The sequence below is a fragment of the Armigeres subalbatus genome, chromosome 2 (genome assembly GCF_024139115.2).
Source record: "Armigeres subalbatus isolate Guangzhou_Male chromosome 2, GZ_Asu_2, whole genome shotgun sequence".
NCBI lineage: Eukaryota > Metazoa > Arthropoda > Insecta > Diptera > Culicidae > Armigeres > Armigeres subalbatus.
Genome location: NC_085140.1, coordinates 361,703,541 through 361,719,850, shown reverse-complemented (window position 1 = coordinate 361,719,850; position 16,310 = coordinate 361,703,541). Strand labels below are relative to the sequence as shown.

General features: G+C 44.3%; 1 protein-coding gene across 1 annotated transcript in view; it reads left to right on the top strand.

Annotated features, from left to right (window-relative positions):
• The window catches only part of LOC134212997 (kinesin-like protein CG14535), a 501,209-nt gene that overhangs the window by 446,858 nt on the left and 38,041 nt on the right, over positions 1–16,310 (top strand). The window contains exon 9 of the mRNA XM_062691425.1: positions 8,398–8,491. Coding sequence (XP_062547409.1) covers positions 8,398–8,491 — 94 coding nt within the window. The remainder of the gene's footprint in view (positions 1–8,397; positions 8,492–16,310) is intronic.

Below are 16,310 nucleotides of genomic sequence, written 5' to 3'. Positions count from 1 at the left end.
AGATGCCTTCTAGGTACAACTCTGTCCTGCGCAGAATCTTCTACAGGTACTCGGAACAGTATCAGAAGAAAAATACGAGATGCCTTAGCCCAAAAGTCATTCGGCGGGAAGCCATTTGTTTTTATTTATCATCAGACTAAGGCCGGAGTGGCCTGTGCTGCACATAAAAGACTTCTCCATTCAGCTCGGTTCATGGCTGCACTTCGCCAACCACGCAGTCTGCGGAGGGTCCGCAAGTCGTCCTCCACCTGATCGATCCACCTTGCCCGCTGTGCACCTCGCCTTCTTGTTCCCGTCGGATCGTTGTCGAGAACCATTTTCACCGGATTACTGTCCGACATTCTGGCTATGTGCCCGGCCCACCGCAGTCTTCCGATTTTCGCGGTGTGAACGATGGATGGTTCTCCCAACAGCTGATGCAACTCGTGGTTCATTCGCCTCCTCCACGTACCGTCCGCCATCTGCAACCCACCATAGATGGTACGCAACACTTTCCTTTCGAAAACTCCCAGTGCGCGTTGGTCCTCCACGAGCATCGTCCAGGTCTCATGTCCGTAGAGAACTACCGGTCTTATAAGCGTTTTGTAGATAGTCAGTTTGGTACGGCGGCGAACTCTATTCGATCGGAGCGTCTTGCGGAGTCCAAAGTACGTACGATTTCCTGCCACTATGCGTCTCCGAATTTCTCTGCTGGTATCGTTATCGGCGGTCACCAGTGAGCCCAAGTACACGAATTCTTCAACCACCTCGATTTCGTCACCACCGATACAAACTCGTGGTGGGTGGCTCACATTGACCTCTCTTGAGCCTCTTCCTATCATGTACTTCGTCTTCGACGTGTTGATGACTAGTCCAATCCGATTAGCTTCGCTTTTCAGTCTGATGTAGGCTTCCTCCATCCTCTCAAAGTTACGTGCCATGATATCAATGTCGTCGGCGAAACCAAATAACTGGACGGACTTCGTGAAAATCGTACCACTCGTGTCAATCCCTGCCCTTCGTATTACTCCCTCCAAAGCGATGTTGAATAGCAGACACGAAAGACCATCACCTTGCCGTAACCCTCTACGGGTTTCGAAGGGACTCGAGAATGCCCTGAAACTCGAACTACGCACATCACCCGATCCATCGTCGCCTTGATCAACCGTATCAGTTTATCCGGAAATCCGTTTTCGTGCATTAGCTGCCATAGCTGGTCCTGATCGATTGTATCATATGCGGCTTTGAAGTCGATAAATAGATGATGTGTGGGCACGTTGTATTCGCGGCATTTCTGCAATACCTGACGTATGGCGAACACCTGGTCTGTGGTAGAGCGTTCACCCATAAATCCCGCCTGGTACTGCCCCACGAACTCTCTTGCAATTGGTGTTAGTCGACGGCATAAAATTTGGGAGAGTACCTTGTAGGCGGCGTTCAGCAATGTGATTGCGCGGTAGTTGCTACAATCCAGCTTATCGCCCTTTTTGTAGATGGGACACACGACACCTTCCATCCACTCCTGCGGCAGAACCTCATCCTCCCAAACCTTGGTAATCACCCAGTGCAACGCTCTAGCCAGTGCTTCACCACCGTGTTTAAACAGCTCTCCTGGTAGTTGGTCAACTCCAGGGGCTTTGTTGTTTTTCAGCCGGCCGATCTCCTCCTGGATTTCCTGGAGATTCGGAGCCGGAAGTCGCATGTCCTGCGCGCGTGCTCCTAGGTTCATTACCATACCGCCACCGTTGTCTGCCATATCGCCATTCAGGTGCTCTTCGTAGTGCTGCCGCCACCTTTGGATCACCTCACGCTCGTTCGTAAGAAGGTTCCCGTTTATGTCCTTACACATATCGGGCTGTGGCACGTGGCCCTTACGTGAACGGTTCAACTTCTCATAGAACTTTCGTGCGTTATTAGCGCGGTACAGTTCCTCCGTCTCTTCACGGTCTCGATCTTCCTGCTGGCGCTTTTTCCTCCGGAAAATCGAGTTTTGTCTGTTCCGCGCCCGTTTGTATCGTGCCTCGTTCACCCTCGTGCGGTGTTGCAGCAATCTCGCCCATGCTGCATTCTTCTCCTCAACTAACTGCTCACATTCGCCGTCATACCAGTCGTTTCTCTGATCCGGAGCCACCGTGCCTAGTGCAGCGGTTGCGGTGCTTCCAATGGCGGATCGAATATCTCTCCAGCCATCTTCAAGAGATGCTGCGCCTAGCTGCTCTTCCGTTGGGAGTGCCACTTCCAGCTGCTGCGCGTAGTCTTGGGCTAGTCTACCGTCTTGTAGCCGCCCAATGTTAAGCCGCGGCGGACGACTCCGACGCGTGTTGTACACCGTCGAGAGTTTTGAGCGCAGACATACTGCGACGAGATAGTGGTCGGATTCAATATTCGCACTGCGGTAAGTGCGTACGTTCGTGATGTCGGAGAAGAATTTACCGTCGATTAGAACGTGGTCGATTTGGTTTTCCGTTACTTGATTAGGTGATTTCCATGTGGCCTTGTGGATATTCTTACGGGGAAGAAAGTGCTTCGGACTACCATTCCGAAGCCATTTGTGTGAATGCCGTAAAAGTGGTTTGCTTCTGAGACGGGACTTGCAAAAAGTTGCTTTGTTTTTCTTGTTTTGGCTCTTGTTCTTCTTTTCATCACAGTTGATCATGCTATTTCACGTAAGTCCTGTGTAAACTCTTCTTAGCACAGTATAAGTGTTTTCAATTCGCGAATTTGTAAACTCAATCCCATAATATTTTTTATGTACCGGGATAGAAACACATATTTATGACTATTTAATATTAGGCTGAGCGGCTATTTTGAATAATCTTCAAAGTGTAAAAGTATTTGTAAAACAAAAATCATGCGAAATACTTTATATTGGATAGCAATATTTTCACACATACTGCTGCTGGATGCATCTGACAGCTCGTGACACCGTTTACCTGGCAGCAGATGATGTTACACTTTTTTTCCTTTTTGCAAGATCCATCCAAGGCTTGCCCTAATAGCTCATTTGGCCTGAAACGTCGTTTGACGAATAGATCATTTGGCCGAAAATGACGTTTCGTAGAAATGATCTTTCGGCAGAAAGAGCTATTTGGTCCCAAACTGTCCTTTCTGCCAAGCAACCATTCGGCCAGATGGCATTTTCGGCCAAATGACCCGTGTTAGAAAAACTCAAAACCTCAAAACTCATGAACGATTCAAATCAATCATGAGTTGAAAAGTGCCCAACTCTAGAAGCAATTTTTTCCCAAATATCATCTTTACGCTTCTTTTTTTCTTCCTCTTCATGTAGTATTCAATTACCAATATTGTTCTATAATCTGACTGGACCATGCTGCCACAATGCATACAACGTAAATTAGTTCAGTATATGTAGGGGAAATGTTCCGATCTCCATCTCACTGTACATATATCCATCTCATCGCTAAACAAAGAAATACGGCACCAAATTCGTCGCTTCTTTTTGTCAACATGCGTGCTCACTGCTGAAGAAAATCAGAAAAATAATAAACAAACCAAATAGGGTTTCTTACCCCATTCCCGGCCTAACATGCATACGACTGCATTACTTAATTGATATTTATGACAGGAAGCATTTTTTCCTTAATTTCGTGGGCCGTGCAATACTGCAATGGGGTTCACTTCTGCTTAAAAATAGCTTTTCTTGGTAAACATCGTTTGAAAAGGCTTTTATTTGATTTAAATTAACGAGGTCCAGCACTAATTTCAGTCATAGCGATTTCAAATCCGGCCCACTTCCAAACTAGTTCCCGGCCTAAGCAAAATTTCGCTCAATCTCTCAGCATCTTACTCTCATTCTCTCTCGGGACGGTAGAAAATGCGACGTAAACAAAAATATGCACGTTCAACGCCGACATGATGCCAGATGGTATTATTTATAATAATTTCTATTTGGTTGAAAAGATATATTTGCTCATACAAATTACTTCCAAACGCTTAAAAACTATATTTTTTCACTTTTTGAAATCGAGAGAATTATAAATAACATGATAGCGTCAACGTATTAAATAGTTTTCCTATGAACGATGAAGGATTTTTGCATACTAAAAAAAATCCTGGCCTTTTTGCAGCACGGTGCGGCTAGAAGTTCTTATGCCGAGGTGAATTTTTGTTTGGTTTGAGGATACATTTCAAATGTATTCTAATATGTTTATATTAGTTCTAGTGAAACGAACAACTAGAAAAGATGAAAGTGCGTGAGTTTAGAATTATTGTGTGGTGATTAACACCTTCAACCAATGATTGTATCGAGTACTGTGACGATTTCCAGGTAGGTGGTTATATGAAAATACTGTTTTGTCAAAGTGGAAAGATTCACTCCGGCTCAGTGGTGCAGCAACGGAGAGCGAATGTTCGAAATCTGCATTTTTGTTTTCTATAATTGGACCAATTAGGAGTGAAATAAATGCTTAAACAATATTGAGTATTGTGCGAAATAAATGGGAGACTTTTTAAAATTATCAATCATAAGCCTACGGCTTCCAAAAGTATAAATCTTTAGTTTTCGGTGCGGTGAGCCGGAAATCAGGTCCAAAGGCCCAAGTAGTGATTTACCCTATCTTACCATTGCTTTGTTTTTGATGGGATGGAAATATGAGCTATGAGATGAAGTGGCGAACCGTTCCCCTACATCGACTACATTTATTTAAACAATAACAACCGAAAAAGTAGACAAATGCGAATAAATTACACAAACATAACATGCAACAAAAAAAAATACATTTGTTACCCTGTCCAGCAAAATTTATGCAACTCCAACATGTCAATTTTGCGGGGATGCAAACTATCTTGTTGGTATGGAAGCGTAGGGTAAGACGGTATAATGCGCCCCACCTGGCCAAAACGCTCCCCTTTGATTTCTAGAAAACTATAACTAATTAAGGGTCAAAAACAGTTGGTACCTATAAGTATTTGTAAACCCATCATACTATGTGAATGTGGAAGTATTTTTGTATTTCACAATGAAAATAATAGCAAAATACAAAAAGTTACAGTTTTGATGTAACTTTTCATGTTTGTTTGCTCAACATTCTGGAGCGACTCTGGCATACTGTCCGCAAAACTTGCACTGGAACACTCAGTTGGGCAACAACATTACTTTTCTCAGTGGTTAATATGATATAAAATTGCTTCCATCTTCAAAAATGTAACGATTTTCGAAAACATGTTTCACTGGCCAAAACGCCCCAGTATAGGCAGGACGATATGCCCTTACCAACTGGACACAAGCGCAGCGAGCCTGCAGCAGTTGCTTCCAAATTGTATGGAAAATAATGAAATGTAATTCACACCTGCTTGAATGGACCTATGTTGGTTTTTTAATGTCAAGCGCATAAGGATTTGTAGCCTTTTTATTATGAGATTGATAAAATACTAATGAAGGGCAATTAAACGTCTTTGGTTGAGGTGGGGCGTATTGCCCAGGCACTTTTTAAAATTCATTTTTTCACTACTTTTCAAAAAAGCTTTATTACGTGTTAACTGAAATATTTTTATATGACTACTCATAGGCAATGCATTTGCGACTTCCTGGACTACCAAATAACACAAAGTTTGCATAAATTGCTTTGAAAAGTAAAAAGTTATCAAGGAGTTGCCTTAGGGGGGGCATATTATACCGTCTTACCCTAAATGAAACATTGCCTACAGCGACCCAACGATAGAATCGCGGCGACTAGTTGTCGCTTAAGTCTGGGGGAACCTTCATGCGTCAAGCCTCTACTTGTGATCCTCGTCGCGTTGCCGATTGTATCAAGTTGTATCTTCGTCTTCTTCTGCTTCTTAGCTCGCAAAAATCCGAACTAATTGCACTCCAGTGTCCTTGTTGACCAAAGCAAATTTTAAGGACACGCATCTCGGAATCCAAAATTTATATTCTTGCATTTTCAAGGGAATATCACTCAATAAGAAAGTAACACACAACTGTCCAGGATGCATTTTTTTGGGGGTGTTCTGACTTGTCAATATCCCCAACTCAGCCATCTTGGATTTTTGTATGGAATTTATGCTCGTGTGTTTACGTTTTGCACTGACAATTAATTAAAGGCCCGACAATTCGCATTCGCTGTAAAGGAAGCTTGTGTGAATATTTTTCCATTTTTATGCATGAATAGAGCTTGACAGGGGGGGGGGCTTCCTTAGCCGTGCGGTAAGACGCGCGGCTACAAAGCAAGACCATGCTGAGGGTGGCTGGGTTCGATTCCTCTAGGCAATTTTCGGATTGGAAATTGTCTCGACTTCCCTGGGCATAAAAGTATCATCGTGTTAGCCTCATGATATACGAATGCAAAAATGGTAACTTGGCTTAGAAACCTCGCAGTTAATAACTGTGGAAGTGCTTAATGAACACTAAGCTGCGAGGCGGCTCTGTCCCAGTGTGGGGATGTAATGCCAATAAGAAGAAGAAGAAGAGCTTGACAGTGCTGATTTCAAATAGGGTTAATAATATTCATCTGTAAAGAATTGAACTTAATGAAGAAACATGATTTGCGCTTTTCATAAAAAGTTTGAACAAATTACACACCTTCTTGTCAAACCATTTTTTGACTGCAACACCTTCTAACTGTCTCATAAACAGCCATGCATGCAGCAAACATACAGCTTGAAACGGTAAAGAGGAAACATTTAGCACCTTTAATGCTTCCTAAAGCCAATAGCGTAACGTGACGACCATCAACCGTAATCATAATTAATATCCGTTTCCGAATAGTTGTTGATTCCATCATGCTCTAATAACAAAAGTCTCGGAACGTGGCGCATCACATTGGCCGAAAACTTCATCCTGCTCACGACCGGTATTAACGACCACCGAAGATAAAAATAACCCGAAAGTATCCATCGCCGGTGTTCACATTGAGGGTGATATAGCCTTCCAAACAGGAAACCGATAGCAGCCGTTTGGTATTTGGATCACGTTTTTCATTAGCCAACTTTCTGTCAACCTGTTTCCAGCGCAGACTTCCTGGTGGTCAAGCTCGTTACCCTCTATGATGAAAGATATAACGACAAAATGAGAAGACCATGAGAAAGACGATGGCGACGATACTATTATTCATCATTATCATACTACCGTGTCGCGGCTCGGCTTTAATGCTTGCCTTCCTTTGACGAAAGCGACGAAGACGAGGGACGCACCCGACACTACAGGTGTCTCCCGTAGAATACTAATAATTTCGCACGACGCTGTCTCCATAGCGCCGGTATCAGCCGCTCCAGGATCAGCCAGGAGAAAGATATTACTTTGCATCGCAAGCGTTTTTACCTTGATCCGGCCGTCGTTAACTCGTTTGCGCTTGGAAGAGCTTCTCGGATCTCGCCGACTTTTGCTCGAAGAAGGAAGGAGCTCGTTATTAGATTACTCTTGCTTGGATTTCTTTCCACTGGATGGCGCTGAAGTGAGTGAGTGCAAAGTTCAATCAGCTATTGCCGTTGAGCTGACGGCAAACATGTTCATCGATGTCTTCTCGAATGAATGCTTCCAGCAAATGACGACCAACCATGGGCGTGCTGCGAGCAGACGTCGCTCTGTCAGGGGTCAAACTTGGAAATTCACCTTTCATATACTGTTTAGTCGCCTCAAAACTTAGTTGAAATTTTAAAAGTGATGTGCAGTTTCACAATCAGTTTTATTGTGTACATTTATCCCTTAACAACATTATGTAATGACAATAACAACTTCCGCATTCTATCCCTTTGGTCTGCCGATGAAGAAAATCCTGAATATCACCCCCGTTTCACACGTAATGACAACGTCGTCGTCGTCGTCGTGAACTGATGGCAGAAGTGCCAGCTTGCCTCCGTGATTAAAAATAACGCTTCAGCGTCACGTACCTAAATTATCAATATTTATAGTATCGGAAGCGTGTGCTGCGATGCATTTCAAGCTCAAGAAAAGTGGGATGAACGAAATCGATTTTCCGCCCTGGGCATGGCATCACATTTTCTGCACTTGCTTGTATTAAAGAGCATGACTCGCAGTCAGAACGCCACGAGTCTTGAATTACAGATTGACTTACCTATAAATCAAGATGCTCACTTGACCGCCACTCGTCAAATTTACACTCCATTAACTTGGGACTTACAGGGCGTATGGTTGACCAGCCAGGCCTAATGCGTGTGTGCAGCAAACCCCGCTCGGTCTGCGTCTAATGCTAATGAATGGGTGCGATTGCTTTCAATCAATTATTCACCCCCAATTCATGGCTGAAGGGATGGCCTGTTTTGGGAAAAATAAACAAAGGGGAACCGGATTTTCCGAGTGGAGTAATTGTGCATTGTACACATTGGGTAAGCGGAGTGTCAGTGGCAGGAAGGGGAGATAGAATTATCGCTAATGGACCGTTCAAATTTCGAAAGTATTAAAATTATTATTTTCCGTTTCCTCTCTCTTTTCCATTTCAGCAAGACATATGTGGGAGTGCGCTGTCGGAAGTGATACCAGCGGTTCTGGAGGGGTCGGACGGTTGTTTACTATCGTTGGGTTATCCAGGAGCAGGTAAGCAAATGACTTTTAAACCATGCCAGCCACACATCGTCCATTCTTATTACAGTTTCGCAAGTTTAACCATTTTGAAAATCCCAACTGACCGTCTTTCCCTTACCACAATGTCATGTTACCCGTGATGTGATAATCGTGTCGTACTTTAAGTGCTGTTGCAACCTAGAGCAAACTTGAATGCCGAATAGAATTGGGAGGTTTGCAGAAAATTGTGCATAACTTCGGTCGAGCACAAGTACAATTGAGAATGAGTGAAATATTTCACAAAAAGATCAGTTTTACCAGGACCGGAAGCATGATTTCACGTTTTGGAACCACTAGCTGGAAGTATGCTGGAAACAACTGTACGTCATCTTTAGTAAAATCAGAGTAAAATCAGCAGAAAAGGTTTAATCTTTATCTAAATTAGACAATTTTGATAAACTGCAAAACTAACAATAATAGAAAATAAGTGTAAAAATTATTAGAACTTTCCCATTTTCCATGATAAATTTAAAAAAAAACATAGAACACAATTTTCAAATGTTTAAGGAGTGAACGTTTTTTAATCCCTGATGTTTGGGAAGTTTAGATGAATCTCCTATACAAAATCAAAAGCATTTCCCATGCAAATGCAGAAAAAAATCTCTTGGAAATTTAAAAGAAATTTCCGTTCATCAGATATTTCTCGTGGATAGAAGAGTTCAGATGCACTTTTCGTGGAAAGTTAGAAGATGTTCAAAAGAAAATTCAGTTCTCATGGGTATTAGAGATTCAAAAGAACTTCCCGTGAAATTTCGGAAAATTTTCATTAGCGTTTATTTGAATACTCAATTGTAGAAATTCCGAAAATACCCCGTGGAAGTCTAAAAAAGTTAATTGGAAAATTTCCGGAATCCCGAAAAACTTCTCTTGGAAATTTCGGAGAATGTTTCGTAAAAGTTCAACAAAAAACCTTTTGAAACTAAATATTTCAATCAAGTAAACATAAGTAGTAGCAAAATTATTAATCCATAATGCAAGCTGGATGGTGAAATTCGATTTAAAAAGCCCAACTCGAACTTGCCCAATGCTACCAAACTTCTGTGTGACTATCGCCCCCAAATACCGGCTTTTTGCAGCAAAACAGTCACACCAACTTCCCACACAGCTGACACCCCTCCCAGTGGGAATCAAGTTTCCCGCACATTTAACGTACGTCCGGCACGTTGCCGATAAAGGTGACAGGAGAAAATAGCTTAACCACTTCAAAACAAAGTGCATAAATATCCTCCGGGCCAAGAAGGGCCACCAACAAACATCGTACCTTCCCATATAATATCTCTTCGCCGTGATCCCGATTCCCTTCATCCCGGCGGAATGTTACTCTTCCTAGTAGTCAGCACGCTCACCGAGACTGTGGCTGCCCCGCTAAATGGCAAAGTTCAGTTTTCGTTTCCACACGGTGGACAAGTTTGTCTCGGACTTTCGGGAAACAGGGGGATGCGGGCAGCAGCAGGTTTCGAATGAAAGTGTGCGGAAACAACAACCGGATGCGACACAATCAGATTCAGTATCACACCATACAACGGACAAAAATAGAAGTTCTTCGAGACAAAGTATCCAAGTCCGGATCCGACAGAAAAGAGATTTGATAAATTGGGTTTGTCCTTTCGAACAAGAGTTATCTAAGTGGATGAATAAAACTAGAATTTTGAAATCGGGAAAATATCGTGTTTCCTTGATCCTTAACAACTGCTACCGGATTGAAATGAATAACAGAATTGATTAGTCAAAGTACGGACTGCTGGTCAATTATTCAAAACGGATTTGAAAACTTAACAGTGGAATTGTACAAAAATGCAATGATCACTATTGATCATTTGATGTAGAAACTCATGTACAGATAAGACTCAGTTATTCGAATTTGACTGTAGCTAAATCTTTCGATCAATCGAGCTATGTTTTATTTGATCTTTTATGACAATTTATCATATGCGTAATTAAATATGTGTATGTAATGAATGTCTTTAAAATATGATGATATAGGAGGAATTTTTATAAAAAGGCTATAAGGATGGTTTAAGTAGTCGGTGCTTTTATCATATGTAACCTTTTCTAGTAAAATAACCGGACAGAATTATTTTTTCCTCGAATCCCGGATAGCCTAGAATTTTTCGTGAATAAAAAATAACAGAATTGAAATAATAAACTAAAGTTTCCTTGTTTTGTTAAAAATCTTGCTGTACATATGCTCAACACATGTTTCGAAATGGACAAATTGTTATAAAATTTGCGAAAAAGAATCCTCGTGTTTTGGAGGGGCTCGAACCCTCAAAATCCTACTCTCTAGATAGGCTTGATAACCCCTACACAACAAGGTCAATTTAAGGTCACGTTTGCGGAAAAGCCATCAGAATTCGAGTACCAACCTCCACCGCGGTTAGTTCTTTTTTTTTGCAAATTGAATATCTTTCAGATGCTTGATTTTCCCAATCGTCACATGTGCTTTACTGTTGTATATCCACAGTCAAGCGAGCCCACATTGCTTATTATAGAGAACTTCACACTCTATGCCTCCAACAACGGGCTGAGCGGATTTGTATAGAGTGCGAATTATTCACTAAATGCACTAATGCTAAAGCATTTGATGAGTGTTGACGATTGCGGTCGCGTGTGCTCAAGCGACTAATGACTAATGACCAAATAACCAAATAACTGAACAAACTTCGTAAAAAGGGGGCCCTCCTTAGCCGTGCGGTAAGACGCGCGGCTACAAAGCAAGACCATGCTGAGGGTGGCTGGGTTCGATTCCCGGTGCCGGTCTAGGCAGTTTTCGGATTGGAAATTGTCTCGACTTCCCTGGGCATAAAAGTATCATCGTGTTAGCCTCATGATATACGAATGCAAAAATGGTAACTTGGCTTAGAAACCTCGCAGTTAATAACTGTGGAAATGCTTAATGAACACTAAGCTGCGAGGTGGCTCTGTCCCAGTGTGGGGATGTAATGCCAATAAGAAGAAGAAGAAGACTTCGTAAAAAATCGCACCACTCGTGTCAATCCCTGCCCTTCGTATTACTCCCTCCAAAGAGATGTTCAATAGCAGGCACGAAAGACCATCACCTTGCGGTAACCCTTTGTGCGTTTCAAAGGCACTCGAGAATGCTCCTGAAACTCGACCTACGCACATCACTCGATCCATCGTCGCCTTGACCAACTGTATCAGGCAGTATATTCGGAAATCCGTGAAAACGTTTCCAGCCCACCATATTTTGGCGTGTTGCATAAGCTTAGAAATTAACCATTCCTGTATGCATGATTCAGTTCGTATTCCAAGCGTCTCCGCCATGTGGGCAAGGGTAGTTTGGCCGAAAGTCATTTGTAGGAAATGTTAATTTGGCCGAATAGGACATTTGACCGAACATGCAATTTGGCCGAGTAGGACATTTGGCCGAATAGGTCATTTGAAAAGTAAGAAATTAGGTGTGGAAAGTAAGACGTCTCACTTCTCATTACTTGTTTCCAACTTCTCACTTTGAAAAATAAATAATGCGAAGTGATATATGAGACGTCTCAATTCTCACGCCTTATTTCTCACTTCTCCAAATGACATGATCGGTCAAATTTCCTATTCGACCAAATATCGTATTCGGCCAAATGTCGTATTTGGCCAAATTTCCTATTCGACCAAATGTCCTATTCGACCAAATGTCGTATTCGGCCAAATGAGGTAGGGTCGTTTGGCCGAAACCCATTCGGCCGAAAGCCATTTGGTCGAATACCACTATGCCGAACAAACCGTTAGGCCGACACCCATCTGGCCGAAAGGGTCATTTGGCCGAAAAGTTCGTTTGGCGTAAAGGGTCATTTGGCCGACAGGGTCGTTTGTCCGAAAGGGACATTTGGCCAAAATTGTCATTTGGCAGAAAGGTTCACTAGGCCGGGAGGGTCATTTAGCCGAAAAGGTCATTTGAAAAGTGAAAAAATAGGAGTGAGAAGTGAGACGTGTCACTACTCATTTCGTGCTTCTCACTTTTTACAATTAGAAGTGAGAAATGAGACGTCTCACTTCTTACTCTTTATTTCTCACTTCTAACTTTTAAAAGTGAGTAGTGCGAAGTGGCTAGTAAGAGGTCTTTGCACTCCTCTTTTAAACAGTGAAAAGTAAGAAATGAGGAGTGTGAAGAGAGACGTCTCACTTCTCACTCCTCATTCATCACTTCTCGCAGTTTAAAGTGAGAAGCGCAAAGTGAGTAGTGAGACGTCTCACTACTTATTTCGCGCTCATCATTTTTTAAAGTGAGAAGTGAGAAATGAGGTATGAGAATTGAAACATCTCTTCTTACTTTTAATTTCTCACTTTTCAAATGACCTATTCAGCCAAATGACCTATTATTCCAAATATCTCTTTCGTCCTAACGACCCTTTCGGACAAATGACCATTTCGGCTAAACGACCCTTTTGGCCAAAAGACCTTTTCGACCAAATGACCCTTTCGGCCAAATTACCCTTTCGGCCAAATGACCCTTTCGGCCAAATGACCCTTTCGGCCAAATGACCCTTTCGGCCAAATGACCCCTTCGGCCAATCGACCCTTTCGGTCCAACGACAATTTCGTCCACACGACCCTTTCGGCCAAATGACCCTTCGGCCAAATCACCCTTCTGGCCAAACGACCCTTTCGGCCAAATTGCCCTTTTGACCAAACGATCCTTTCGGCCAAACGACCTTTTCGGCCAAATGGCCCTTTCGGCCTAATGACCCTTTCAGCCAAATGACCCTTTCGGCCAAATAGCTGTTTCGGCAAAACAATTTTCGGACAAGTGGCTTTCGACCAAATCGCTTTCGGCCAAATGACCCTTCCCCGTCTGGAAGCCGTAAGCAAAATGGATTGTGACTTGGAAAATCACAAAGCTCGTCTGGAAGATCGTTGGGAAACGGATTGTGGTTTGAAAAATCAAAAAGTGCGTCAAGTCGAACGCTGTAGAACAGGTTGTAGTTTGGAAAATCACAAAGTGCGTCAGAAAGACCGCTAGAAAACCGATTGTGGTTTGGAAAATCGCAAAACGGGTCTGGAAAATTGGTTGTGGTTTTAAATAGCCTGGAAGCCCGGTATTATTTTATTTTCAGACTAAGGCCGGAGTGGCTTGTGCTACACATAAAAGTCTTGTCCATTCAGCTCGGTCCATGGCTGCACTTTGCCAACCACGCAGTCTGCGGAGGGTCCGCAAATCGTCCTCTACCTAATCGATCCACCTTGCCCGCTGTGCACCTCGCCTTCTTGTTCCCGTCGGATCGTTGTCGAGAACCATTTTCACCGGACTACTTTCTGACATTCTGGCTACGTGCCCGGCCCACCGCAGTCTTCCGATTTTCGCGGTGTGAACGATGGATGGTTCTCGCAACAGCTGATGCAACTCGTGGTTCATTCGCCTCATCCACGTACCGTCCGCCATCTGCACCCCACCATAGATGGTACGCAACACTTTCCTTTCGAAAACTCCCAGTTCGCGTTGTTCCTCCACGAGCATCGTCCAGGTCTCGTGTCCGTAGAGAACTACCGGTCCAATGAGCGTTTTGTAGATAGTCAGTTTGGTACGGAGGCGAGCTCTATACGATCGGAGCGTCTTGCGGAGTCCAAGGTACGTACGATTTCCGGCCACTATGCGTCTCCGAATTTCTCTGCTGGTATCGTTATCAACGGTCACCAGTGAGCCCAAGTACACGAATTCTTCAACCACCTCGATTTCGTCACCACCGATAGAAACTCGTGGTGGGTGGCTTACATTGACCTCTCTTGAGCCTCTTCCTATCATGTACTTCGTCTTTGACGTGTTGATGATTAGTCCAATCCGTTTAGCTTCAATTTTCAGTCTGATGTAGGCTTCCTCCATCCTCTCAAAGTTACGTGCCATGATATCAATGTCGTCGGCGGAACCAAATAACTGGACGGACTTCGTGAAAATCGTACCACTCGTGTCAATCCCTGCCCTTCGTATTACTCCCTCCAAAGCGATGTTGAATAGCAGACACGAAAGACCATCACCTTGCCGTAATCCTCTACGCGTTTCGAAGGTACTCGAGAATGCCCCTGAAACTCGAACTACGCTCATCACCCGATCCATCGTCGCTTTGATCAACCGTGTCAGTTTATCCGGAAATCTGTGTTCGTGCATTAGCTGCCATAGCTGGTCCCGATCGATAGTATCATATGCGGCTTTGAAGTCGATGAATAGATGATGTGTGGGCACGTTGCATTCGCGGCATTTCTGCAGTACTTGGCGAATGGCGAACACCTGGTCCGTGGTGGAGCGTTCGCCCATGAAGCCCGCATGGTAGTGCCCCACGAACTCCCTTGCAGTTGGTGCTAGTCGATGGCATAACATTTGGGAGAGTACCTTGTAGGCGGCGTTCAGCAATGTGATTGCGCGGTAGTTGCTACAATCCAGCTTATCGCTCTTTTTGTAGATGGGACACACGACACCTTCCATCCACTCCTGCGGCAAAACTTCCTCCTCCCAAATCTTGGTAATGACCCAGTGCAGCGCTCTAGCCAGTGCCTCACCACCGTGTTTAAATAGCTCTCCTGGTAGTTGGTCAACCCCAGGGCTTTGTTGTTCTTCAGCCGGCCAATCTCGTCTTGGATTTCCTGGAGATCCGGAGCCGGTAGAATTATGTCCTGCGCGCGTTCCCTCAGGTCCATCACCATACCGCCATCTTCGTCTGCCACATCGCCATTCAGGTGTTCTTCGTAGTGCTGCCGCCACCTTTGGATCACCTCACGCTCGTTCGTAAGAAGGTTCCCGTTCTTCTCATAGAACTTTCGTGTGTTATTAGCGCGGTACAGTTGCTCCGTCTCTTCACGGTCTCGATCTTCCTGCTGACGCTTTTTTCTCCGGAAAATCGAGTTTTGTCTGTTCCGCGCCTGTTTATATCGTGCCTCGTTCGCCCTCGTGCGGTGTTGCAGCAATCTCGCCCATTCTTCTCTTATACTAACTGCTCACATTCTCTGATCCGGGGTCACCGTGCCAAGTGCAGCGGTTGCGGTGTTACCAATGGCGGATCGAATATCTCTCCAGCCAACTTCAAGAGACGCTGCGCCTAGCTGCTCTTCCGTTGGGAGTGCCACTTCCAGCTGCTGCGCGTATTCTTGGGCTAGTCTACCGTCTTGTAGCCGCCCGGCCGCGGCGTTCGACTACAACGCGTGTTGTACACCGTCGAGAGTTTTGAGCGCATGCATACTGCAACGAGGTAGTGGTCGGATTCAACATTCGCACTGCGGTAAGTGCGGACGTTTGTTATGTCGGAGAAGAATTTACCGTCGATTAGAACGTGGTCGATTTGGTTTTCCGTTTCTTGGTTAGGCGATTTCCATGTGGCCTTGTGGATATTTTTGCGGGGAAAGAAGGTGCTTCGGACTACCATTCCGCGGGAGGCTGCGAAGTTTATGCATCGTTGGCCGTTGTCATTCGATACGGTGTGTAGACTATCCGGTCCGATGACCGGTCTATACATTTCCTCCCTTCCTACCTGTGCGTTCATGTCACCGATGACGATTTTGACGTCCCGCAGTGGGCATCCATCGTATGTCTACTCCAGCTGTGCATAGAACGCTTCTTTCTCGTCGTCGGGTCTCCCTTCGTGTGGGCAGTGCACATTGATGATGCTATAGTTGAAGAAACGGCCTTTAATCCTCAGCTTGCTCATCCTTGCGTTGATTGGCTGCCACCCAATCACGCGTTGGCGCATCTTTCCCGGCACTATGAAGCCGGTTCCCAGCTCGTTGGTGGTGCCACAGCTTTGGTAGAAGGTAGCCGCTCGATGCCCGCTTTTCCACACTTTCTGTCCTGTCCAGC